Source organism: Chroicocephalus ridibundus, chromosome 1 (assembly GCF_963924245.1).
Source record: "Chroicocephalus ridibundus chromosome 1, bChrRid1.1, whole genome shotgun sequence".
Classification (NCBI taxonomy): Eukaryota; Metazoa; Chordata; class Aves; order Charadriiformes; family Laridae; genus Chroicocephalus; species Chroicocephalus ridibundus.
The window spans coordinates 188,161,954-188,189,499 of record NC_086284.1 but is presented as its reverse complement, the minus strand read 5'-3'; the positions used below and the strand labels follow the sequence as shown (position 1 = coordinate 188,189,499).

At 40.6% G+C, this 27,546-nt stretch overlaps 1 protein-coding gene across 1 annotated transcript in view; it reads right to left on the bottom strand.

Annotated features, from left to right (window-relative positions):
* The window catches only part of YAF2 (YY1 associated factor 2), a 28,057-nt gene extending 10,468 nt beyond the window's left edge, over positions 1-17,589 (bottom strand). The window contains exons 1-2 of the mRNA XM_063323134.1: positions 17,269-17,589; positions 16,963-17,088 (exon numbers count right to left, since the gene is read on the bottom strand). Coding sequence (XP_063179204.1) covers positions 16,963-17,088; positions 17,269-17,294 — 152 coding nt within the window. The 5' untranslated portion in view covers positions 17,295-17,589. The remainder of the gene's footprint in view (positions 1-16,962; positions 17,089-17,268) is intronic.
* Positions 17,590-27,546: the final 9,957 nt, after the last annotated feature.

Below are 27,546 nucleotides of genomic sequence, written 5' to 3'. Positions count from 1 at the left end.
GACTGAAAAAATGCTTTCAAGTTAATGGAAGTTCCCAATCTTCTACTCTACTTCACATTGCTTTAAGGCCCTCACTGCACAGCACTCAAGTAATGAGTCCAGCATATTTTTGAAGACCAGCTTCATTGATACTTCTGCAATCTGTTCTGTCCCACCAGCAAGGCATGGCACAACTCATTCGTTTGAAACCAGTAATCTAGTCAATCAGTGCCCTGAATTTCAGTCTCTGGTGTTTTTCAAAAATTATCAAACTCACTATTGCCAAAAGGCCTTACAAGCAGTAACTAATCCATTCATACAAGTCATCTTTTGTCAAACTTGTGAAGCTGATTGCTAAAGAATAGGATCAGTACCAAAAAAAAAAAAAAATGCTTTGGCCTTTACAAACTCCACACACAGGTTTTTTTATGATGTCTTCTTGGGAAAGGCTTGGAGTTTATTCCAAAAGCTGCATTATAAACACAGGGTATGGTGCTGCACTATGGACTAAACCCAGAATATATATGCTTGTCACACTTCTGACTAAGGTAGTAGAAACTCTAAAATCAAAGTCAGATGTTCCAAATTAAGTATCTTCAGGCAAAGCATAACAGAACAAGCTCAGTCAGCTTCCAGGAAAAAACACGTAGAACTAATCACTAGGCACCAGAGACAGTCAAGTCTGCAAACCACTGCAAGATTTCCTGTATCCCACCTTCTTCTTTGTTTACTACTTATGAAGGACAACTGCTTAAAAAGCAACCTTCCCAAAGTCACGCAATTCTGACAGTCACAAAGAAATATGATACTACAGTATCATCATGACAATGCCTCTGCTTTTTGTCTAATTAATACAATACCCCTTTGATTTTTCCTTCCATCTTACCCTATATACAAGCTCATGCAACTTCTCCTTTAAGTTATGCCGAAATTCATCTTGTTTCTATTTTGAAAGTTAGACATTTTTGTTCAAGCACCCATCCTTACTTTAATTACAGAATTTTTTCTTTCATTTACCTACAATTACTCTGCTTGCTTCTTCGTTTGACAGCTCTGTTGTCCCCTGACTTCCATATAAAATGTGTCCCATGGATCTATAGAAATATAAATAAAGTATCATGGCTAACTACGTGCAGTCTTAAGCCACTGCAAATGCTCAGTTACCTTGGACAAAAAACAACTTTACTATGGAACCTTCCTGCAGGTAGTTCTGACAACAAGGTGAGGCACAGGAAATGTTATGCTATTGTAACAATTCAAACGGCATTAAAATTTCAAAACACTTTTCAAAGTTGCTGCCAAATGCAAGGAAAGCATTTAAGACATCCTTCTCAAACTCAAAACTAGCACCTTCCCCAAAGGTTGACCTGCTAATCAAGTAATTATATGATACTTCAAAGATAAATCACCCTTCCTATGTTTTTCAGGAACCCATGATATCCACCAGTATTCACACTTAAAATCTTGTTAGTTTTGCCCAAAGTGATACACTCTTCTATGCTATCCCCAATATGTTAAACATCTGATTTTCAAGGTATTCAACAATGCTAAAAGGTTCAGACACATCAAATCTACATTTACACTGCCTGCAAGACTGATCAAATTGTTGGATATCTGAAAACAACGTATAACTTACAGTAATATATATCATGTTATAAAAACACCGTTACCATGACAATTAATTTCTACATTAATTGTAGCTTGTTGTCCTCCCTCCAATTTACCTCTTTTTGGGGAGTCCGTCTTCTTTTAAAATGCAAGCTTTTAGAAGCTGCTATCAAACTCTTCTAAGCTTACTCTGCACCAAATTTTAAACTTTCTCACTTCATAGCAAACCTACAGAAGTTGTGTGTATTTTATTCACCTAGAGGTTAAATTACCATAGATTTACATCAAATGAAAAAAATGGTATTCCCCTCTCTCTTTCTCTAGTGCCCTGCAGACTTGCCTATCTCCTTTCCATCTGCTACTGTGGGGCTTCTGTGTTTCTGAGCTGTCGGACTGAGCAGACTTCGTTAAGATACTCAGTATTTTTTCAACAGTACTTCCCCACCACCAGCTTTTGCTATTTCCTCATCTAGCGAGGATTTCAGAAGTGCCTTGTTAACATGCCTGCACTTTTCCAACCTTCAATTTTTTTAGAATTTGGTAGTAAGTTTAATTCTTGTGACAGGAGGTAGACTGAAAATCTTCAGTTGTCTGTATTTTGTAGTGCATTGCCATTGAAAATAAGAGTAAGCCCTGATAAAGGAGGACAGACCTTGGAATTAATTAAATTTAGTCATCTCCTCCTTATAGCTGCAGCCTTTATGCAGAAAATAACAGGATGGGGGCCATTTCCAATGACCATTTTTTAAAGTGTGGAACCCATTTGCTAGCAGCAAACATGTATTTTACTTCAGACAAATCAATACATTCTTGGAAAATTCATAGCATAATTTTAGTACTGCATCTTGAATACAGGGTTGTATTTCAGGTATTTGTACATAGAAATGCACACTGTTGTGTTACTCAATATTCTGTATCACACTGTTGCTTCTTTATTTTTACATCTTATCATATATTCCTCATCTCCAGACAACACAAAGCCAACCTCATGATGATTATGACTGTCTCTTCATCTAAATCATATCAAATCTTACCCTTAGATACCTAATCAAATAATTTTGTAACTATCCTTTCATAAATATCACTTGACTGGATAATTTCACAAAGCTGTTAAAGACTCTCATATATTGGCTAGCCTAAAATTCTGCAAAACTACATAAAAAACAATTGACACAGTTTAAAACACTTCCACTAAGAGTTTTCAGAAAGCATTTGCAAGACAGTACAAGACCTGGTCTATCGTCTCACCAAGAAAAACCACACATGCTCATTCTACAGAGCCATGCATCTAATAAGCCTACGGACCACCCTGCTCAACACTTCTTGGAACTGTCACTAAAACCAAAAAGACAAACTCCTGTAAAGCTAATATTACAGTAAGTACTTGTTAGTTTTTTCTTAAATAATTAATCTCCTTGAGGAAGAAAGAAAACTCAAATGTATTGTTTTTTCCACTTTAAGTAACTCAACAATACGTCATTGTGAACTAAACAAAACTATTGGAAGAAATAAGATTAGGTTTAACCAAACCCTAATAAAAATCTTGTTTTGATGATGTTTATATCATACACGTCTTTTAAAAGTCTAAACAGGATACAAGTAAATGCATTAAAATCTTACTGAGAACAAAGTCAAATCATTCACACCCCACTCTGTTCTTTCATTACTAGACTGGACCATTTCCCAATACAAATGTACAGGCTTTAAATATCTCATAATTTATTTGAGGATCCTTTTCCACTCAGGTCTATCCTAAATATTAATGTCTCAAGAAGCTAATAGAAATCTGATATCCATAGTAATACTCTAATCTCCATTCTTCTAGTTCACAGTCATTACTGAAATCTCAAGAAAAGCTTATCTTTGCATACTTTCTACTTAATCATCATATTCTTGCTAGTCCCTGCTCAAATCTCCTTCAACTCCTGTCCTCATTTCTCTAACTACTAAGGTCCACATTCTCAAATATACCTTAACACAGTAACTAGAGCAATTAATTTAAAAATAAAAAGTTGTTCCTAATCTCCAAAGCAAGTAAATGCATACAGGGAGTCAGCGGAAAGATGTGTGATTTTACAGTAAATAGCTTTTTAAAGAAATAGACAAAAAGAAGGATTTGAAAAGGTGGCTTTAGGTAGAAGATTTTGTAAGCGAAAGACTACATCTGTAACAGAGATTATTAGGAGAATATCTTCACTTAGGTATGAAATGTTTTGAGCGATTCTTATGGCATTTATTTCAGTAACTTTTACAGGGTACAGCTATAGTTAAATATTGTAGCAATATTATAGTACAGTATTCTTCCTGCATGTTTTCAAAAATACATTCATTATGCAAAGTTCTAACTGTAACTTTGTAATAGAGCTTAGGCAGATTTTTTACCCTGCATATCACAGGACAGGTTACAACCAGCAGCTTTGGAATGTGACTTTTTCATGATGGACTGATGATGTAGATTTAGACGCCAGAAGGTCTAAATGGCTCCAGAATGAAATACAATTTTTTTTTTCAAAATTCAGTTTCTGTAACAAGTAATACAGTACTTTGAAGTAGAAGATACTAAGAAGCAAATAAAGTTCCCCCATGAATTCTTTTTAACACAATTATAGACCCACACACACCCCATACACTGATAACGAGTTACTTTACAAATATCAAGTAATTAACATTTCCACTTCCTCGGGCATGTTTTTTCTCTTTTTCAAAAGTCTTTCTGCAAAACAGGTTACAATAAAGCTAGTGATTTTTGCATCTATGCCCCAGAGTCTCCCCCCCACCCCGAAACTCGTTTTAATAATAGCAAATGTAAGCAACTTCACCTAAGCAGAGGGAAAAATTAAACATATCACAGCTTCCCCAGTCTTCCTCGTTTTGACCTGACCTCTGCCTACAAAGAGCTTAACTTCAAAGAGATTTTTTTTTTTTTTTTTAAGACTAGGAATCCATGAAAAACATTGGAGGGCCGAGTCCTATATTTATACAGACATTGCAATGGTGTTGACAGCTTTAAATAAAATAAATGGGACCAAATTAAATTTAGCATCATAATCTTGTTATCATAGCTTACAAACGCACAGGTGAATAATTTCCAAAGATTCAGGAAATTTTTACTTAAATTATTTATAATATATAGAGAAATCAATAGAACCAAGACACACATGCGTGATTTAAATCATTGCAGTAACTGTCCTCATGTAATAATGCAGACAGTCAACAGTCAGTTTGACACATAGTGAATGGCAGAATCTTAATAAACTTCAAGTGAGAAGGCAAAAGTTCAGGTCTTACATTTTAGGCCATTCATTCCAGTTTCTGCACAAATCCATATCACCGAAGTGTAAATTAGTGCAATCTGGCTGTACAAAAGCAAAGAAAAAAATTCCCTATCTTTACCCTGTCAATTTCCCTATCTTTTTACTGATCTTTCCTTGTGCCTCAAGAAGACAATGAATTTTTCAAGTGCTAGTTTAGCAGTAAACATTTAAAGCATGAAGTATTTTTCAAAGTTCAACAGGAGGACTATTTTTGTCAAATGCAAAACACTCATTCCCAAATAATTAGAGAGAATTGTCATGCGTTTCTATACAGAAAACACACACCAGCTTTTAATACATCCTTCCACATATTTGCAGATTAGTAGCTACATATGTTTTGAGACTTGATTTCTTCCATCAGGCAATTTTTCAACTAACAACATTTTATTTTTTCTAGATTCGATACATGAGCTAAATTTACTTTTTTTAATCACATTTATCTTTAAATGGACTATCACATCTACTCCACAAGCTTTGTGCAGCACCTTGTGCAACAAGAGCTTCTAGGTTCTGCCAGAATGCCAAGGAAACAATATTCCAGAACAAAGGAAACTGCTTTGTCAACTTCACTAAAAACCCAGCACAAACATTTGCTCCATTACCATCACTGATTTTTGAGATCAAGCGCAACCAAACCACGACTTACCTCCTAATACCAAAGGAAGAAAAAGAAAAAAAAAAAAGACTGATTTCTGCATAAGTACATCAGTGACATTATTTAAAGCAAACGGGAAATCATCAGAAACACTGTGTATACCAAGTAGTATTGCAAACATTGTGGCCAATTAGATCTTGAGAACTGTGGTCTACACAGAAGCTGGCAGTTCACGTTACAAGGCCACTCCTGACTTTTAGCAGTTAAAGTCACATTATGAAAAGCAAAAAAACATTTCCTATTACCAGATCTTGTTATACAAGTACAATAGCTGCTAGCAATTAAATTAAATCACTAGCAGGAGAAGCAGTCTTTAGATTCTGACACAGATCAGCTCACCCTCCCTCAGTCATCAGTACTCTATTAAGCTATTCATAGAATAAAAACTATCAGATTAAACTACGTTTAGCTTGCCGTGTCACATGAATATGCTCCTGCTAATCACCACACAAAGCCATCTTGTGAGAAACTAGTCTTTATTTCTACACTGAAGCAGTTCATGATTAAATAAATGCATCTTCAGCATTGATAATTTACGTTGTTATCCAAAATTATTTTTTCTCATCACCATCACTTCTGTCATATCCTAGAGTGTCAACAGTACATTACACTGCCTCTGCAAATAATACAACTGAATAATTATGACAGTGCAAACAATGGAGCTAGTGGTCTGTATGGGAAAACATAACATAGTCCATATGCATATTGCAGAGTAACAATGCAATTTTTACACATCCTATGTATATTTGAATTCTAACTTTCACTCAGCTCTGATTTCCAGTGCTTTCATATTCCTAGCTGTTTTACAGCGTGAATCACTTATTTGGAATTCACCCATTCAGTGCATTTCTAGCAATTCTGTCTTTCAATAAAAGCTGATTCAAATAGAATAGACTTACAAGACCCATATGGTTTTATCAGTCACTGTATAAATGTGCAGAAAACTACCCCTTGAGGCAGTGTCCCTATTTAATCATTCCCTTAAAGGGAATGCCCTATTTTCCAAATGACATTTAACAGATGAGGCCAGCAAGTCTCCTGAAGACAACTGGTACACTGCACAACAGTCTGCCCTAAGAAGAAATATTCTTATCAGGACCTTTAGGAAGCCCAAATTCATCTCCACGGATAGTTTTTAAAGCAGCCATCAAATGTTATTTTTCCAACAACCAGTTTTAAGGCTTCAACCTCTGTCACACTGTTGTTAGAAATTCTTCCTCATATGCCACAAACTGTGGTTCACTGACGCGCAGCATAACAGCTATATTGAAAATATCCTATTTGAGAAACATATGGCTATCAACAAATTTATGTTTCCTAGATGACAATGTGCTACACATGAGCAGGGGTCAGGAAGCTCAATTTCCTTAACAACATCCCCTGAAGAGGCAGTATTTGGGAGTCTGCAGAGAAGGCAGTGGTTACAGTCTTTTAGACCCCTAGATCCTTGGGATTCATGGGGAAGTGACCTCTCCCAACTTCCAATCCCACAAAGGATTGGATCCTCCAGGCTGCTCCTCTGTCCCCTTCCTGTAGAAGCTGTGATGCTTCTTGCACCTATGCAAAAAAACACACGCAAAACATGAGGTTCATACTGATGCAGGAGCACAGGTATTGTTGCACAAAACAGGGTGAACGCTTGGCACAGCTAGTTTTGCGACCAAACGGGAAGGAGCTTGCTTCTGACCCATCTTATTTGTTCTACACTGCAGGTGTGATCTTCCCAGAAGGTTGCAGCATTCTAGAAACTTCCTCCATTCAGAGCCGGCCCCACAAAGACGTCCACCTTGAGTAGGGGAAAAGACTACACTCTTTCCCTAAAAAATCAAGTCTCCATAATGCTCTCCAGAGAAGATGTGTATTAATAGAAAAGGATGCCACATAATCATCAGCCCTCACCTTTTATTTTTCCCTTCTTAGTCAATTACAGAACTTCTAGCTTATGACCCTAATCACAGAATTCAGTGTTATCTGTAAGGAACAACTTTCCTTTCACTGAATGCGTCAAACCAACTTTTTTCAGCTTTTCGATTTAGGAACTCTATTTTTAAAGTAAATTTTAAAACCCCCACTCATTCACACATTTTTTCCTACTGTCATTTGAACTGTGCAGTTCAGATAAAGTATATTCAGGCATTATGGAAATGTTTAAAGATAAGTCCCAAACTTCCAGTAAACTAGAATGGGAATTTTTTTTTTTTTTTCAATCATTAATTTCCTTACCACCCCCCAACTCCTAAGAAAACAAGAAAAAACTTGTAGCAGATGTCAAGGTCATATCTTGTGCTTTTCAATCTGACTTCTGATGGAAGGTTTGCCAGCCAAAAGCCTACCAACAACATTCTGCAGCTGAACTCTCCAAGTTCAAGCCTGCTCTACATCAACGTACCACATACCAGTGGAATGCACTTCAGAGAGAACAGACAATCCTCAGGATCTCTCTGTCCTACTTAAACCAGGGTAAGCTACTGCATGAAAGCATAAAAAATGAACACTTAATATTTTGTTCCACTAGCCTACTTTGAAAGTATTTTGTAGCTGACTGCATCATCCAACAAGACAAGGCATCATTTGATCCTCTGAGAAAATTTTCTGCAAAGCATACTGTCCTAACCTGATTTTCAAGATGAAAAGTACAGATACTTGTATCAAGTTTTAAACAGGAACAGGCATAGTGGGCTGTCACAACAGTAAAGGAAAAATTGTTATAAAAAGTCACAGGGAAGAAAATGCAACTTCTCATCACTTTACAGGTGATACAAGAGCTTTCTTCTTCCCAGCTAGACTTCTCTTTTAACATACTCAATCTTATTGTAGGTGTTTATTCAAATCCCAGTAGCTTTTAGACCAGGAGAGCTAATCCTTTTCCCTAGAAAAGATTCAGTGAGCAACAATACTACTGGTGGCACTAAAAACAAAGATGACATTTCTACTACAGAAAGAAGAAAAAAAAAGAAGAAAAAAAAACCTAAACACATTGAAACATGTACTACTTATGCCCCAAAGGAAAGCACTTAATCGTGGAAACAGAAAGAAAGAAGTATATCCATTATCAGACATAGAAAGAAAGCAAATACCAGATGGCATAAAGGCTTCTTTGCTTCAGTCTCCACACAAAAGTTTAATTCCATACAACCAAATTAAACAAGGGGATACGAGTACAAGTTAGAATAAAAAAACAGACTGGGCTACTGAATGTTATATTTGGCAGTCAAGAGCATCTAATGAAATTCACCCTTGGAAACAAATTGTTTGGAGAACTACAGGAAGATGGAAGAAGTCATCAAGTACTGCAGAAGAGAAAAAGAAAAAAGAAAAGTAAAAGAGAAATCACAAGATGGGTAAATAAAAATGCAGGAAGTAGTAGATGACTCAGCCTGACTCAAGTTTCAGCAAGATACTAGAACAAAATTATTTAACAATTGGGAGCATTAAAGGATAAAGCCAATTGGCTTGACAGAGTCTAGTTTCTCTCTTTAATGGGCTAATTGTCCTAGTGACTAGGAGAAAAGCAATACAAGACTTGGGACACAATAAAAAATACATTCTCCCACTCAAGCTAGACTATGACTGGGACAAAGTTGTGTGGAATGAAGTTCAAAATTAGGGTCAGTTTGTTTGCTTGTTTGTTTTTTAAAGTTCTCAACCACCGGCTGTAGATGTATGATAGCATTTATAGTGAGGTTCTACAGGTATACTATTTAATATTTTTAATCATGCTTTCGACAAAGGAATAAGGAATAGAACAAGCAAACAGCACCAAGCTGAAAGGCGGTGAGAGCTATCTGCAAAGACCATCCTGAGTTAAGACGACTCAAAAATCAAAACGATGAAATCCAAGAAAGACAGCATAAAGCACCACAGGCCCCATGACTGCATAAAGAAAAATCCTACTTAAGTAACAATGGGACACAAAAGGACACCAGACTGTACTGGATCAAGTAGATCGCAAGGCACAGAGAAGCCAACATCAGGATACTATTGAACAAAAGAAAAATCCTCATTCTGGGAAGTACCAACATCATATATCATAATTTAGCAGGATTCTGGAAAGGCACAGTCCCACTACACCTTACACTAGAAGTGACTCAGATGAAGGTCTGTCCTCATTCTGGGCTACTACTGTAAGAAACAGGAGTGTCAACTGAAGGGTAAAGAATAAAGAATCATGACATAAACCAAAGAAAACTGTCACATATAAGAAAGGGATGATGCAGTTTTGTTTCTGTAAAAAAGACTTAGAGAGAGAAAATGGGTGAACATGGAAACCATAATCCAATAACCAAAGAACTACAAATATAGTGGGCAATTCACTGAGGATAGGGGAGTATAAACCAACTTATCTTACCAACCAGAAAGGCTGGATATCTCGAAAAACATCAAGGGCAAAAAGCACTATAAATAAACTGTCTAAAGGGGTTAGAGTCTCCTTCACTGGAAACTTGTCAGGACAAAGATGATATTAGAAGTTACCCAGGTTTACTGATCCTCTTTCAATACAGAGAGGGTCTAACCCACTGGAAGACCTATTCCATCCTGAGTTCCTAGGGCAACACGGATAAGCCAAATGAGACACATTAGCCTTCGTAGAACCATCCCTGTAATGAACCCAAATGTATTCAAAGCTTTTACTACTTTAGTAATTGTGGAAAACAAACGCCAAGCTATTTTGCGTGGCTTTGCTACAATTCAGTTAAACAAAGCATTTTTAACTGGCAGAACCTACCTCTGACCCTTGCAGTGCCCATTAACAAAGTTGGCCTTCTAGAGAGCAAATCTCCTAAATCCATGATCAGATTCGAGATCTTGGAAAGAGAAGGGTAAGAAGTTTTTCTTCCTGTTCAGCAGCTCAGACATCATTAGTTATCACAGGAGGGGAAGAGAGAAAGTTTATAGAAAGCGATAGGTTTCTTTCTGCTCCATGTTTGTTTCTTTGACTACATAAGGTATATACAAATAGAAGGCCAAGTCACAATGACAGCTACCTAAATTTCTGGCCAAAGATGACTGCTGATATAACTACTATTTTCAATATGATGCAAAAAGAAAAACTAAGCTAGGTTTAAATCAGCTATCGAAGTTAGATCAAACAGGCCCTACTGGGTCTTAGCCCAGTATCGAATGAAATGCGGTTCATTTTGTTCTGGGAAGACCTCATTAAAAAAGAGAAAGGAAAAAAAAAAAAAGCCCAAGCTATAACAGACATCAGGAAAGAGTTACAGAAAAACACCCAAATAAACATCAAACCAAAAATACCAAGCACATGCTTAAAACAAAAAAGCACATTTTTTCATGAGCTGCTTAGAGTAATGGATTATAATATCTGTCAGGTTAAAAACAGGACAAAAAAACCAACCAAACAACACCCACCCACCCCGCCCACCCACCCCCCCCGGCAAAAAAAAAAAAAAAAAAAAAAACAACTACTTATGTAGTCTTTCTGAAATATAATCTTTATCTTCTCTTGATTGGCTGACCATTGCATTCTCTATTGCCTACAGAAGCTACACCTATCAACAGCATTCAACAGAGCTGCCCCAAGCAATAAAAATTACTTCCTTGTTTTATATGGAAAAACAAAACCTCATTTAACTTGACATGTGCAAAATTCTTAAGTTTCACGATATTTTTCAGGGAAAATAATTCCTAAATAAATTCCTAAATAATTCCAGAGGTTACTTTTAAAAACTCTTTTAAAACAAGTCCAGAATGACTAGGTTACCTAATGGCTATCTACAGAGCAGAAGAGAACTATTTATTCATGCTCCTCTTCATAATTTAATATTTAAGCTAAAGCATAAAATTTGTCACAGAGAGCTTGATAAAATATGGATTATATATGACTTTTCCACTCACTTCATTCCTGCAAATATTGCCTTCTCCAAACTACCACAAGTTATGAACAGCTCTTCAGTCTGTTAAGCTTGATTCAGTCATGTGTTTGTAAAATCAGCATGACAGGCCGTTCTTCCTCTTTTTCTCCTTCACAACCTTCCCCCTGACACACACATGCGCATGTGCGCACACAGAGGCTGCATACTGGAAAGCAGAAGAGAGAGTCCTTAACAAGCAGTTGTAAACCAGACATGTTAAACCAGATATACAAGATAAGTACCAACTCTCTCTGTCCTGAGCAGTACTGCATTTCAACAGAAATACAAATAGCAGATTTGGTTAAATGTAACTGATTTGTGCTTATAAACATCCAGATGGTACATGACTAAACAAATTGCACATATTTTCTGAAGAGAAATGACCTTGATATCCAAGTTAAAAAATTAAACATTTTATTTATGCCTCTCAAAGCATAAAACAAACTCATGACAGCTTCAAGTAGAGACCTGTATCTCATATTTAGGAGATTGTCAGACATGCTTATAAAATACATGCACATATTGAATGGCCACACTCTCAGTCACAATCAAGGAGACCAAATATCAAGTAAACATAGGAAGATGGCTTCCCGGTTCCTTATACCTCAGACTCTTCAGTCTGGTATGATTTAAAATTGGCTTTTCATACCTTAGGCTGGGAGAAAAGGAATGATTCAGTAATGGAGATCAATAGAGCATAGGACACAGAAGCCATGCCCCCATTCAGCTGGTTATATATGTCTCTGCTTCAGCAGTACAGGATGTTCAGAGGTATACATCCCAAATCCACAGAAATTAATCCTGACTTGAGATGACTTTCTCACTCTGCCTACAAATGTCAGGGGCTATTTTATGTAAATGATACTGTACATAGCAGCTCGCCAACATGTGTATCAGAGACAAATATCTAAAAAAAACCAACCAACCAAACAATAACTTCATAGAAGTCACTTGTACTAGTTTTACCTCCTTATTTTCCCTCCTTCTTCCCCCCCTGAAAAAAAAAAAATAATTTAGGCTTGAATAGTCTAAGTCTCACAGATTCATAGGTAAGATTAAGTTTTTACTGAATTCAAAGAAAGCAATAAAAGTAGTTCTAAAAAATAAAACCATAACAAGCATGAAGTAGTTACATCTTTGTACCACAATCCTTCTCCTATTATTAGCTAAGAGAATATTATTAGTGAAAATATCCTTTGGAATTCTGCCCTTCTTTCCTAATGTGAAAAATCACAGAATGCTCTGTACTCTGGGAAAGGGAAATTGATCACGTACCCCTGCCCCTCTTTTTTCCCTTTTATTTACACAGCAGAGTATCACGCCAAGCATTAAGTTTAAAAAGCTGGATTTGCAGTTCCTCCTGTAGCTCTCACTACACTCCCCTGGATGCTCATCCTTCACACCAAATGGAGAAGTGGTTTGTCATAGCATGGGAAAAAGAATGGGATCCTGCAACTAGAGACCAGACTACAATATGCATGCATAAAAACCACATTAAGAAAAGCAAAGCGACAGGTAATTTCAAATCTGGATGCCGTCACCAACCAAATAACAAGAGCATTAATATGATCTGGGGAAGATGGAGCAGAGAGGTGATGGAGCAGTAATGCAGCCTCCTAGAAGACAGAAGAGAGTAGCAAATGTGCATCCCTTTATAGAGAATGCCAGTCCTCTTACGTATTTCTTCCCAGCAAGACTGTGACTCTGAAACTGCAGCTTTACAACACGTCTAAACTACACCGACTAACTGTGTTAGTTGGCAAGGAAAAAAACACCAAACCAAACACCTATTGAAGGACAGACAAACGGTGAGGAAATACATGCTGCAGCAAGGTCTGCCCAAGGATCCATCCCAATTATTGAAGGTCAACTAGTATTGGTGTGTGTACTGCTGATTCCGACAGTACCATGAAGAGCAGAAGGAAAGAAAGAAAAGAAATGGTAGCGCGCGCCCATGGAGGCAACTGTCTTTTGGCAAAGCAGTAATTGTGAGTCAGACCAAATTCAGCAACCCGACTGTAACCTCCCCAGGAGCCAACCAATTCTGTTCTGGGTTTTCAATGATATTATTATAATTGCCACTGTTCCTTTTACAATGATGCCAGCCTGGGTTTTTTCAGTGTTCTAGCAATTACTTTACATTTCCATACAACATGAGTGACAGAGGGGGAAAGATGATTTTCAAGTGTTTACGTCTCAGCAAAACTTAAAACAATTTCATGGGGCAAGGAAATCAAACCACTTATTTAGCCTAAGGACTCTTCCTCTTGCCAAACTTCAATGGCTTTTGCAAACAATAGAGCTTCTCAAAGAAATCATACAAATTCTTTATAATGGAAACTATTAGGCAACCTAAATATAGAGTTCGTTACCAGTACCCTCTATAACACAGTACATTAGGGTTCTATTCAGCATTTCTTACTTATGCATCTAATGAACTTCAGCAGATTTGTCCAAGTAAGGAATGATTATTACAGCTCTAGGTTCCTTACATTTATACAACATCTTTCATCTAGAAAGATTTAAAAATGTTTTAAAGGTCACGTATAGAAAATTACTATATTCAGTACAGTCTCCTATCAAGAGGAACATAGTAATTTCTCAGTACCCAAGCAACAATACAGAACAATTTAGGTTAGAAAGTAAATAAGAAAGCCATGTCTGCAGGGGGAATTTAGATCCTCAGCAACGTTAACCAAATTGAAGTCTGGCAACGGTTCTACAGTAAAAGGTACAGGGATTTCCAACTGGCAGATAGGAGCTTAGTTTTACTTCTGACTCATGGTACATCTAACTGGTACCACACTGGGGCACTGCTTTAATACTAACCCAAAGAGAAGAGTGCTACCTTGGGAATCAGCTACAGCACTTCCAGCAGCATTCAGGATTTCTCTTGGGCATCCACCACCCAAGCATAGCCCACCATTCACGGTGATACTGCCATGGACAAAGTTAACTTAACTCCATGATACAATATGCTTTGAAAATTCAGTCTATAAGCATATTAAAATACAATCAAGAAGACGTAAGAATTACTTCCACTAATCTTAACAATTTCACCAGTTGTTAAAGATCATAATCCATGTCTAGCCTCTGGCATAAAAGATAATTCTTTCAGACAGAAGAAATTATTCAACAGTGAAAACATCCACAACCCCTACCCCGCACCTGAAAATATATCTGTAAAGTTAATTATACATGATTAGTATAAAAAAAAATACAACTGTTTTAATCAACTTTGCACCTAATTTCCAGTGGCCTTCTTGACTATGATTGCCTGTTTTTCCATCTGCAAATCTGGTTGCATTTAGTGAATTTTAACATGCAGAAGCAGACATTAAACCATTCACCACAAAGAAGCACATTTCTCTGAACTAAAAAACCCAGTGCTTTACAGTGTCTTGTAGACAAAACTCTCATGAGTTAAATAACGCAGTACAAATTTTAGCTAAGCATTACATGCTAAGAACCGTGATGAGGCATCAACTTAATCCAACATGAAGCTTCAAAATGGAAGACTAATAAATAAATAAATAAATAATGCATTCAGAATGTCATTGAAACACCATAGTATCATTATTCTGATGAACACTGATGAAAAACATGCTGTTGTATAGGCAGCACCAGCAAATGTTTTAACAAGGCCCCACTTTGGTCTTTTGGACTCCAGCTCCTTTAAAAAAAAAAAAAAAATCCACCCAAATGGCCTTTTGTGTCTCTTTGGCACCCTAATGATTCTCTCCATAGACACAAAAGTCTACTTACTAGCTCAAACCTAATTTCAGAATTGGGGCCCAAAACGGCCTGGCTTAAAACCTCAACCTGTGTTTATCTCATACCATGTGTAAATCCCGGACTTTGCAAACACGTGAAAATGCAGCCCATTTAAACCTCATGGGAAAAAGAAACCCATAAACCTACTGAGCTACACACTGTTTCTGAGTTTAAACAGAGAAACAAAAATCAATGTATCAACTAAAGCTCTGCATACTAGATCACTGCAGGGGAGAAAGAGGAAACAAAAAAAACCCACCACGAAAAAAGACATTTTGTTGCTAAAATATTAAGAAATTATGAAATATTCAAGCAGGGAAAAAAAGAAGGCAATAATAATACTGGTTTCTCAAGACTATTTTTTTTTTTCATACTTTTTTTTTTTTTAAAGTTTAGTGCTTTTATCCAACTGAGTTTCCTGTGCAGCAAAACATAATTTTCAACTGACTTTGCTTATCAAACTGACTGGAGGTTAAAGGGGCTTTACTCATGCTGTTTTAAAGATTTTTGCATTCATTATTTCAGCAGTCTTATTTTGCTCAACGTTACCAATGTGTACGCATCTATCTGTGATATAAACACAATGCCATTCTTATAACTGGAAGTCACACTATATGTGACAGATACAATTCCTCTATGCGCATTTACGTCACTGATTTTTTTGGGTAAAAATAAATAAATAAATAAATATATATATATATAAAAAAATATATATATAAATCAACTAGTATTCAAAACTGAATAAGAAGTCTTTTCAACATTCATTCTGATTTTCAGAAGTCTAGGAAATCAACTGTAGAAATAAAGATGAAATCTTTTTTGTCAAGTAATTGGACCCAACCTTGCACTTCGGATTTCACACATGTAACATTTGTTGCAAGTCACATTCAGCACTGCTTTGGTGGATATCTCAAATGTAATTGCTGCTTTTGATAGGACTGCAACTTTTATCACCACTTCAAAACTTCTCTTGCTGAGGGGATTAACCCATAGGTATGACAACCATAACAAAGGATGCTTCAGCAATATTCTCTTTGGTTAGCATGCCGCGGCTACAAGTGCACTCCTGTTGGTTCTATAAAAAGCCTCCATCTCCCAAGCACGTACATTTAGGCCACGATACTGAAAAAAAAACCCGGCAGAGGCAGGAACCAGGTAATCCACCGCAAGCTTTCCGCCGGGCGCAGGAGAGACAAGGTCCTCCTGGGAAGTCACGGATGCGCAGGGTGGCACTTCCACACCATTCAGCTCATCAACAAATTCCTGCCCTAAACGGCCAGGGGAGGAATTAGCCGCCCTCTACAGCCCCCAGAAACCTGCACGGCGATGCTCTGTGACGAAAAGCAAATTAGGAAAATATAATAATAATATTTTAAAAAGAAAAGGGGGGGGGTGGTATTTATGAGGTAAAGTTAAACTCGTAGGAAAAAAAAAATGAGTTTAAAAGAAAAATTAGCAGCACACACACATCGCTCCCCAGCTTGGGGCACGTCTACCGGGGAGCCCCAAGTAGACGTGCCCCAAGCCGGGGACCCGTTGGGCGGCCTCCCGCCCCCCGATGTGGTGAGGGAAGGCGGCTGTGACAGGAATCGCTTCAGGGGACACCCCCACACCCCCCCGGCCAGGGGCTCCCGGGGGAAACGTGACCCGATTCCTGTCACAGCCGCCTTCCCTCACACCCCGGGGCGGCGGGAGGCCGCCCAACGGCTCCTTCCCCCCACCCCCGCCGCCTTCCCTCAGCCGCCGCCGGGCGACCCACCGTGTGGAGGTGCCCTTCCTCACGTCGCACATCATGCACTTGAAGGCCTCGGCGCTGTTGCGGAAGGTGCAGACGCTGCAGTCCCAGTAGCCCTCGTCCGAGGAGGGTTTCGGCTGCCGCTTCGGCCTGCGGGAGAGACACACAAGGGGCAACACCGGGCGCGAACGCCCTCACGCCACCGCCTCCCCTCCACCCCCCACCACCCCCCCCCGGCGGCCGCCATCGCCGCCGGCTCCGCGCACCCGAGAGGGCCCGGGGAAAGGAGAAGGAGGAGGAGGAGGAGGCGCCGCCGCCGCCTGCCCCTACCTGGTCGGGCTCTTCTTGTCTCCCATGCCGGCTCCAGACGCGGCCCCGGCGCGGCCCTTTGTGTGTTTGTCAATAAGGAGGAGCGCGGGGGGTCTCTCTGGGCTCTAACGGGGACCCGGGGAGGAGGAGCCGCCGCCGCAACCTCCAGCTGTCGGGGAAACTCCTGCCGCCGCCGCTGCCCCCTCCTCCCTCACGTGTCCCCCCGCCGCCAACCAGCGGCCGCCCGCAGGCCGCGGCGCCCGGCGGGCCGCGCACGGCGGCAGGTTCGCAACCGCCGGCGGCGGCTCGGGCGCTGCGAGCCGGGCGGCGGCGGCGCTGGCGGCGGCGGGGCCGGGGCGCCGCGGGGGCTGCTGGGGGCGGGGGAAGGAAGGAAGGGAGGGAGGGGGCCGGCGGCGAGGGGCGGCCCCGGCGGAGGTTTGGCCTGTGGGAGCCCCGCGGCCATTGTCCCACCGGGGAGCGGGGACGAGCCGCCCCGGAGCGGGGGGGGCACGGCGGCCTTCCCCCCGCCGGGGTAGGCTGAGCGGCCGGGGGAGGTGGGGGTTGCGCCGGGCCTGGCGGGGAGGAGCTGCCTCGCGGCTCTCTGGGACCCGTCTCTCGGAGGCCCCGGCCGAGGGAAGGCCGCGGGGAGCCGGCGGGGTGATGTTGGAGCCGGGGAAGCGGCAGAGGGGCTGGAAGGGTGAGGGGGTGCTGGGCAAAACGGGCTGAGCGGAAGATGGAGCGATTTAAAGCGGCCTGCACGGCTCTCCCCTGGCTTTTCTGTGTAACGGGGTATGGCTTGTATAGCGTCTAGATTGCCTTGTTCTCTCTCCCAAAGAAAGTGCTCCAGGCCTTGCTTTACAGTAAGAAACGGGTGGGGGTAACTAAACATGAGGAAAACCTTGTTCTAAACCAGCCCGTTGTCCTGAGGCGGGTGGAGAAGATGATGGGTACCCCTAGAGAACCAGGGGGGAGCGGTGTTACCCAGTACTCATGTGCTTTTGTGCTTAAACGCTTACAGCTACGCCGTGGTTCACATACAGCGTAGCAACGTGAAGCAAAACGCCGGTGTTTTATTACCTGTATCATCTCAGTGCACCGGAGCCCCGGTCACAGGCCAGGATGCCATTTTGCAAGATGCTGTGCAAACAGAACAAAGAGCACATGTCCCAGGTCCGTAACAAAAGGCGGCGGTTAGAGGCAGGTAGATGGCAGAGTGCAAGCAGACAGTGAGATGATACCGGTCAGCATTGTAGTGGTCACAGCTATTTTTGCTGCGCTGTCTTTGTCAAGAAGTGATGGGATTTCCGGAAAGAAATATGCCCAAGGGGAGCTTTACACAAGGGTGTGAAAAAGCATAACTGAAGATGTAGACTTCTTTGAAAATTAAACAAGTGAACAAAGGAGAAACTTTCTGACTCTGAAGGCAAGGTTGTCAAAAAGAATTTCAGATAGAAATTCTGGGGTATGAGAAAGAAAAGGAAAATGTAGGTAAAGTGCTTGGTGTTGTCTTAGGGAAGCAATGAAAGACTCATTAGCTGGGATGTTACATTTATGTAAAAGCACTAATACTTTTAAAAGATTCACAGTTTTCTGTGTCTCTCTAGCAATCTTGTACACCAGCAATTTGAAGCCTGTGTAGTATTTCCTACTTGTGATTGGCCATTTATCCTAATTTCCTTCTGCAGTCACATCCTGCTTCTAGCATTGTAATTTTCCCTGCCTCCTGTTTTTTTTTCCATATTTGCCTTGCCTTTTCCTTTCTTCCTCTATTGCAATTTCTTTTTCTTCTCCTCTTATGCTTCTCATAGAGCCTCTGTAAATGACGGATAAAATGTATGGATTGCACATCTGAGTATAGGCCATGCCAGGCAGAGACAGCTGGCCTGGGTTTGCTGGTATTTAGTTAGACATCTACACGAAGGAGGTGCCCAGACCCAACCCCCAGTGGGGAGGAACAAGCTCCTGCTGAAGGTGGTTGATCCAATGCTAAGACAGGCATATGATTTTCTGTCCTGCAGGGACCGTTTCTCTCCATTGACTATAAAGAGAGCTTTGCACCAGTAGTCCAGAACTGGACTTCTACTCTTTAAACTGACGGAATTACATGAGGTGACTCACTTGTGCTTGAACCTCACACTACGTAGAAATCTCTGGACAGGAAGCAGTGGAGAAACCTGTCCCTCATGTGCCCTTTTCCACAGTGCGCTCTCTCTGCTGTATAAATAAATATATTCTTTCTCCACTTTCAGAAAGCAATTATTTTGAAACAACCTCTTTCTCTTGACCTTTCCTCTGTCGCAGCCTACTTCTTTTTCCATACCAATTGTGAGAAACAAAACAGAACTTCCACTGATGGTTACAAAACGCTGGGATATGTTGTAATCCCCCAGGAACCGCTTTTGGAGAGAACTGTTTCTAATCAGCAGGGGGAATTGCAACTGCCAGCCACAAATGTTATCCCTAACAGCCGAGTAATCTTTCTGGTTGTTGTGCTCCAGACCTTCTGCTGTATGGCCATCACCCAAACCACTGCGCTTAAAGATCGTGATGTTTTCCCAGCAGCATTGGGACCTTTTCCCACTGAACTCCCAACTAATCCCTCTTTTGGGAGCTGAAAGGTGATTGGGATGGTGCATTTAAAAGTTCAGGTGTATGGGTCGTGGTGCCCGTCACATGGTGCTACCTAGGGGTCTGTGCAAGGATGCGTTTCAGTCTTAAGTAACACTGGAGAGGAAAAAAAGGCCGTTTTCCTCACACCTTATTGTGCCCTCAGATAGGAGCACAAGAGAGCACCAGTGAAAGCACTGAGCTATCCCATGTCACCTCTGCAACTGAAACGGTGGTGGAAAGCATCTTCTAGCAGCAATGCAGGAAAGCCTATGCATAATAGCCAAATGCTTAATGGAGAGATTTAGGAGGACTTTGCTACAAACTGACAAAATTAAGAATTCCATAGCCAGACATTTTGTTATCCAGTGATACCCATGTGAACCCAGAAAACTCATCTGTCTGTTAAATATTTGTATGGCACATGATCTAGATAGTTTGAATAACAAAATTGATGGCATCAGTATTAGCAGTACTTGCTACATTTAAAAAACAGCAAAATTTAAAAAAATGTTTCAGAGAAAGAAAGGGGATGAATGAACCTTCATTTTGAATTCCCCTAGTCTTAAGTTTGATTTCCTCTAGAAGTACAATTATTCTGGAATAGTTATTTGCACCCTATTTTAATTGAGCTAAAGTAAACACATCTTTAAGACACAAGGGCTAGGCAATACAATTGTCTCTTTGTACATCAAGCAGTCACTCTCTAGCTAGTGTTTGGTCTCTTATCTTAAAATTGACTTTTTTATGGCATTGTACTAGGGAAATGCTCACAGAATGATTATGGTATTGAAGATGATATGCTGATAGCTTTGTGGAAGTTAAAGATCTAATAATATTTTCAATATCTTACAGTATAAATGTTCTGGCATGCATGACTTCCCAGTTAAAAGTTTATTCATATTAAAGAGGATGAGAAAGGGGATGGTAGCAATTTCTAAGGATCTTTTTGTGTGAAAATTCTTGCTGCAGAGAAAATTACAGTTGTTCCTGAAAAAAAGTGTTCACATATGAGGTTATTTAACAATAGGCTGTTGCTTTGTAAATCCATATGAAGACTTGCCATTTAGTCAATACTTGAACCATTGTTGCACACATCAAACCTATGCCAGTTGCTGCATTACCAGCATCTTGAGCAATTAAGTAAGCACTTTGTCACTGCTTGAGTGTAAAAAACTCTCCATAAAGACGATTATCATTGCATTGTAGATAAACCACCTTTTAATACCTATTTATAAAAAGGAAAACTACTTAAGTATAAAATTGCACTGGAACAAATGCAGGTTATTCTAGCACAGTGTATCTGTTTTGCTTGGGTTGCACTGATTTAATAAAATCAACACAATTAAGTCAATTCATGGGAATTTGTCTGGTGAGGTTTTTTAACATGTGTGGTGTAATGAGGCCCGAATCCTGTCTGGGCTTCTATATGCTACTGCACAGAGCTTTTGAAAAGTGAAAGACACTTGCAGACCCTATAATAAAGGCAGTATGAGCGGTGACAGTGAGAACTGCCCCTCCAGCATGTGTTTGCTCGGCCTCGGGGTCAGCCCAAGCTATCAAAAAAGTATCGGCGGCTCCTCGCCATCCACACTGCTCTTTTTGGTGTGTGGAGGCTGGAGAGTGAAACTCTGCTTTAGAAAGGGCTGGGGCAGAGAGGGATCACACCTAGACTACAGAATCACACAGAATCAGAGAATGGTAGGGGTTGGAAGGGACCTCTGGAGATCATCTAGTCCAACCCCCTGCCAGAGCAGGGTCACCTGGAGCAGGTTGCACAGGAACGCGTCCAGGCGGCTTTTGAATGTCTCCAGAGACGGAGACTCCACCACCTCTCTGGGCAGCCTGTGCCAGCGCTCTGCCACCCTCAAAGTAAAGAAGTTCCTCCTTATGTTTAGGTGGAACTTCCTATGTTCAAGTTTGTGCCTGTTACCTCTTGTCCTGTCACTGGGCACCACTGAAAAAGCTGGTACATCATAACATCAGAGAGTTTGCACTTAACTTGAGTGTACAAGCCTCACCTAAACATGTTATATACTTTTTAGGGAACTACTGCATTCATGAGATTGGTTCACCATCATATCCTTCAGGTTTCACACAGGTAGAATGTCCCTGACATCAGCAGAGATATGCTGCCGTGAACCTGGAGTAACACAACGGTGAATAAATCCAGGAGTCTTTCTTGGGCTGTAATTTGACTGTATGTTTGTGCGAATTTGGCTCCAAACACGTAAGACAGAGGATTGTACACAGAACACTCACAGGTTATAGCGCAGCAGCAGTAGTTTTGTGTGTAGGATCAAAAAAAAATTTGAGCATAGTGGTCATTTTTTATATTTGGCCTCTATGGACTGGAATGAAATTACCAAACCACTAAATTTCAGACGCTTGGTAATTATCGAATAATCATTTCAGTTACTGCCTACTTCTCATTCGCTCTCCTGGTTTCGGCCCAGCCTTTATCCTTGCAGATTTTGCAGTGAATTTAAAAGATGACAAATGTTCAACTCTAAAGTCTCTGTACATCCTCTGCTTCATCACAGAAAACTCTTAAAGTAGAAGCTTCCCTACTTTTCCCATTCAGCCTTTCTCGGAGGTAATCTGAGGTGTGAAGGATCACTGCCAGGAATAAAAGAACATTCTCAACACTCATTAAATATTTCTGGTCCTTTTGCTGAGATTCCCAGGCACAGTGGCACAGATGACAGTCTTTTAGACTGAAGATGATAATTCATTTTGGGTAGGTCACTAAAGAATGTTAATAAATAATACTGGTACTTAATTCTTCTATCACACCTCCCCCAGGAGAGGTCTGCTAAAAACTGCCTGTGAATGCTTGATTGAAGGTATGCCAGGCAATGGCTTCAGACGCTGGAAAGGTGTTCACACACCCTGTGTCTGGACTTGAGGAGCCACTGGAAGTTTCCCTCCTACCAAATGGTGAAAGATTGGCTTCTCCAGGGCAAATGGTTCAAAGTGGCAAAGCTGGGGTCTTGCTTTGAAGCATCTATAAAGGGAGCAGAGGGAGGCAGGGCTCACTGGTTTCCGGGAATTTGGATCTCTGGGGTTAAAGGAACAGGAGGGAAGCTGCCATTAGCAACTATTTAAATTTGGGGCTAAATCTTTCCCTGGCTGCTCCCGTCAAGGTGAATGGAGGTAGCATCCAGTACATCCTCTGCCAAGGGGGATTCATTCAGGCAAAGCCAGAGTCCCCCGAGGACGAATGGGTATGCATTGCAGAGGCTCCTTTAAACAGAAACAATCTCTGTCTTCAGCTGCCAGCTCTTGCTGACATCAGCATAAAATCTAGCTGGTTACAGGGGTGAGCACATACGTACCTTGATTAGCAAGCCAAGCTCCCTCGGGGCTACAGGAGAGAAAAAAAAATCCCACTCTCAATGCTATCTGCTCAGGTCTGCTCCTCAATTTCATCATCTGCCTTTATCCCTCCTACTTTGCTCCCTCTTTCCCTCTCTGCTGTTGATGTCTTCCTTGTTGCTTTTCTTTCCCTTTTCTTGTTTCTCTGGATGTGTTCCTTCACCCTGCTTCCTCTTTTCTTTTCCTCCCTCTCTTTACATCTCAGATGTATCTTTCTAGTTGGTCTTTTGTACTGCTCATTCTGCCTGCTTCATCCTCCAGTTTCTGTCATGTTTCCCTCTTCTCTTGCTTGCTTTTCACCTTCACTGATGCTCTCTCTTTTAGGAGTTGTTTTAAAGCATTAAAATCTGGCCAGAGGTTGAGTTTCCTATTTTTGTGTCGTGCAGGTGGCAGGCTTCCAGTGGAAACAGTGCCAAAGGAGGAACAGCAGCCCAGAGGAGATTTCACACTTTACAGCAATATTTAAAGCATTCTGAATCTGATTAGGGGATATGGCTGAAAGTCACATAGCTTCCTGGTCCTACATGGCATTTTTTAAAAGCTGTCAGAGCAAAAAATGAAATACTGGAACTAAAGCCCCTAAGCAAGTTCCAGCTTCAGTTCAGTGCTCCAACGCCGTGTCAGTCAGCGCGCAAACACCTACTGCAGCAGCTGGATTCACAAGTGCCATAAGCCACCTTTGGATCAAAAGTACCATTCTTTTTTTTTTTTTCCCCTCACTGCAAATCTCTTTTATAAATTCCTCCAGATTTGCTTTGAGATCAGAATTTGACTTACAGGCATTATCTCTGACGAACGAAGGGGAAAGGGTGAATGTGTAGCAGCGTGGCATCAGGAGGAAAAAAAAAGGATATTGCAGATGTACTGCTTTTTTTTCAGATGTAGTAGGAGTAGGGAATGAACAAACCAACCTTCTGTCAGAAAAAAAACACACAAAGATGATGAGTCCTTAAGAAGAATGCCTTCTCTGTGTATGATAAAAAGTATATTTCACTGCTCATAGCTATATATACACACATACACACACACACAGAGACATGGGTACATAAATATTCAAAACATTTGCAAATTTGTCTTAAAGGGTATTCTACCATCAGCTCACTACATTTTCAATACTCTGAGGTAAGAAATCTCCATGAGAAACCTCTCGTGTCCCCTTTTCCCAATTTCCACGCTATTCTAGGTAAGGGAGAGAAAGATGGATTTAATAAAGGTGCAGCATGCAGGAGTGCTGGTAAGAGATCTCACAATTTTTTTTTGGCTTGGAATCACTGGCTTTGTCTCAGTTTGGCAACAGATTGTATCCTTCGTGACATAATCCATGTCAGTATCCTCCGCCTCCAGCCCCAGTGTTATGCTTTCCATTTCCCCCCCTTTTTTTTTCTCCTTTCAATTAAATGAATATAAAATATAGCGCCTAAACAACAAAAAGCAATAAAAAAAGCACAGGGATCCGATCCAGCTAATAGAACACATCACCCTGTGGGTTCAGAATCAAGGCCAGGCGAGGAAGCCTCTCCCCTGAGGAGAGGACCATTTCCCTGCCGCTGTGCTCAGGTTATTGCAGCGCCAGCATCCCTGAATATCCAGGCACTGCCTCTTACCACCCCTCCGTCTCTCTCCCCGTCCTTTTGGCTGGACTTGTGTAGCTGCAGAGACAAAATGTTTGGTAGGAGCTCTTTACAGTGCTGCTTTTTTTTTTTTCAGAACAGCTAAATATATAAATGAGAGAGAGAAAGAGTAACGAAGTCCTCTAATTAACATGGAGTGTACCCTCAGGCTTTGCCTGTAGGTTCAGAGCACTGTCTGTTGCGAGCCCGTCGCACTGACAGGTGGTCTGGGGCTGGGAGAAGCCGGAATCTCCCAGAGGAACCTGTCAGTCAACATGGATCGGTGTTGATTCCTCCTGCTAGGTAATTGCTCAAGTAGAAGGCTCTCCAAATTGTTCAGGCTTCAAGAAGAACTGATCAAATAAAAGGCTGTCTAATCTTGCAGGGCTGCTATTTTTACAATGATTTAAACCTTAAAAAAAAATAGCGCCCTGGGAAAAAATATTGCCGTTATCAAGATGGTCATGAGAAACACCATCACTGGAAGCTAAACATTGAGGTCAGGCGACTTCTTTACGAAGCAGCTGCACCGCAGGGTCTCACCGGGGTCTCGCCTGCAAACGACCGGGGAGGCTGCAGGGCTAACGCTGCCAAAGCACACCGCGGATGCAAAAGCGCTGCTCTCGAGCTAAACTGCTGCTCTCTGCCTGCTAAAAAGGAAAAGGAAACGCAGTTACACACGAGGGAGTTTGAAAAAATGACAAATTTTGCTACTTAATTCTGAATTGCAGTTATCATCATCTGTAGCCATCACGTACGTTTGACTAACCCTCAGGATGCTCTCGTGCAGCCGCACAAAGAAATCTTCAAAGACACCCTGGGATCAAGGCAGTGTAAGCACAAGCTTTAAGTCAGCTTTGCGTGACAGCTTCTGATTTATGCTTTCAAACGTACCCACAGATCTCTGCCTCAGTTTGTTAGTTACCACTCGCAAAATACATAAGGGCATGCAGTCCCTTAATATACCTCTCCCAGAAGAATAAAGATCTTTATACATGCTCTATTAAATTAGATGGTTCGGAGAAGAATTACATTTTCCTGAAGACTGGATTTATGAAAAGACTATCTAGAAGCTTCTATTTTTAATTAATTGCAAATTCTGTAGCATTCTAGACAACTTTAATATCCAAATTTGTCCTCACTAAGTCTATTTAACTGCTACCCTTTTCATATAAACATTGATAAATAATGCTAAGAATGAAGTGGTGAATGTCTTTTTTATGACACTAGTAGAACATACAGTAAAGGCTTTACCATTTCCCTTATCCTTGGGGAAGTACTTAAGCAGATAAAGTAATTAATAATGTGAGTTCCTAGCTTACATAGTAACAACAGAATATTTGTTAGCCGCACATGTAAGAAGATTTCAAATAAGTTCTGTAGTTCTATCTGTAGTTCAATTCTTTGAAAGAAAAAGAAATCCTATAATTGGATTTATTTGTTGAAAAAAAAGCTGTTTCGCAGTTAAGAAGGGAGACGTAGCAGAAACTCTTTAACCACATCTCCCATTAATGTGCAGTAAAATGAGCTAGATACTCTGCTTGGGATAACCAACATGCCTTTATGCAAGCTGTTTGACCTGTACACTTAACTCCAGATAAGAATCTGTCTCTGTGTAATCAAAAGTAGAAGATAACAAACTGTATAGCAGACATAGGGAAAAAAAACACCTCAAGACGACAGCGGCGGGAAATGATTGATTGACTTTGTGTTCCTTTGGTAACCTCAGGAGGTCAAATGCAAGAGAGGTCGTAGAGCTTCAAAGTCTAAAAAGTGCACATATTCTAAGAGCTGCGTTCTGTCTGCTTAGGAGTTCGCCTGGGATGTTAGCCAGAATAGCACTGCAAGAGCACCTGACAGATAAAATTAAAGCATGAATCATAATCTCTCTGGTCTGCCAAACTGAGCCTTATTCAACTTGTAGCTTTAAGATAGATTACAGTTTATAATTTGATGGCATGTCCAAAAGCTAACTACCCCTTAATTTCAAACAGTGTTGTGGGAAGGTTGTGTATTTGCGCTGGGGTACAAACTTGGGTTTGTGTGATGAGAACTGAGTGAAGGGAGTTCAAAATCATCATGGTTTCTATTGTTTAAATGTAAATGAAATACCAGCTGGACATTTGCCAGGATAAGATATCATTCTGACAGAGCAGAACGCTCAAGTATATCGAGCGAGCTCTTTGGATTAGTCTAAAAGAATAAAGGACATTGTAACTCTCTTACAAGGCAGGGAAAATGTGGAATGCTTCAAAACCAAGCCTTCAAAATAGCATTGATAATAAATGATTTAAATGGCATTTGGAATATGGAATTCTTGATGTTTGAAACCTTTTTCTTAGATATGAGGAAGAAGGCAGGCAGACTAGACCTGGAAGAAAGCCTATGATAGGGTAGAAGGGCATTATTTTCATTAATGCTAGCATTTTTGATAGGCTAATCTTCCAAAACAAATCTACTTAATCTATTATCTTTGAAGCTATAGAATTGGTTGGGTACCATAGTAAGTATCATCCTTCCAATTTTCATTTTAGACGCTGTAGCAGTCAAACGATGATACAGCTTCAAAGAGTAATACGACATAGTTTGAAGTTCAATTTATCATGCTGGTAATGGACCAACCACTGGGATTTTTTAGTTGGCTTGTCTGGGACACGGGATGAACATACAGAACTCTTCAATCATCAGATTACCTTGATATGCA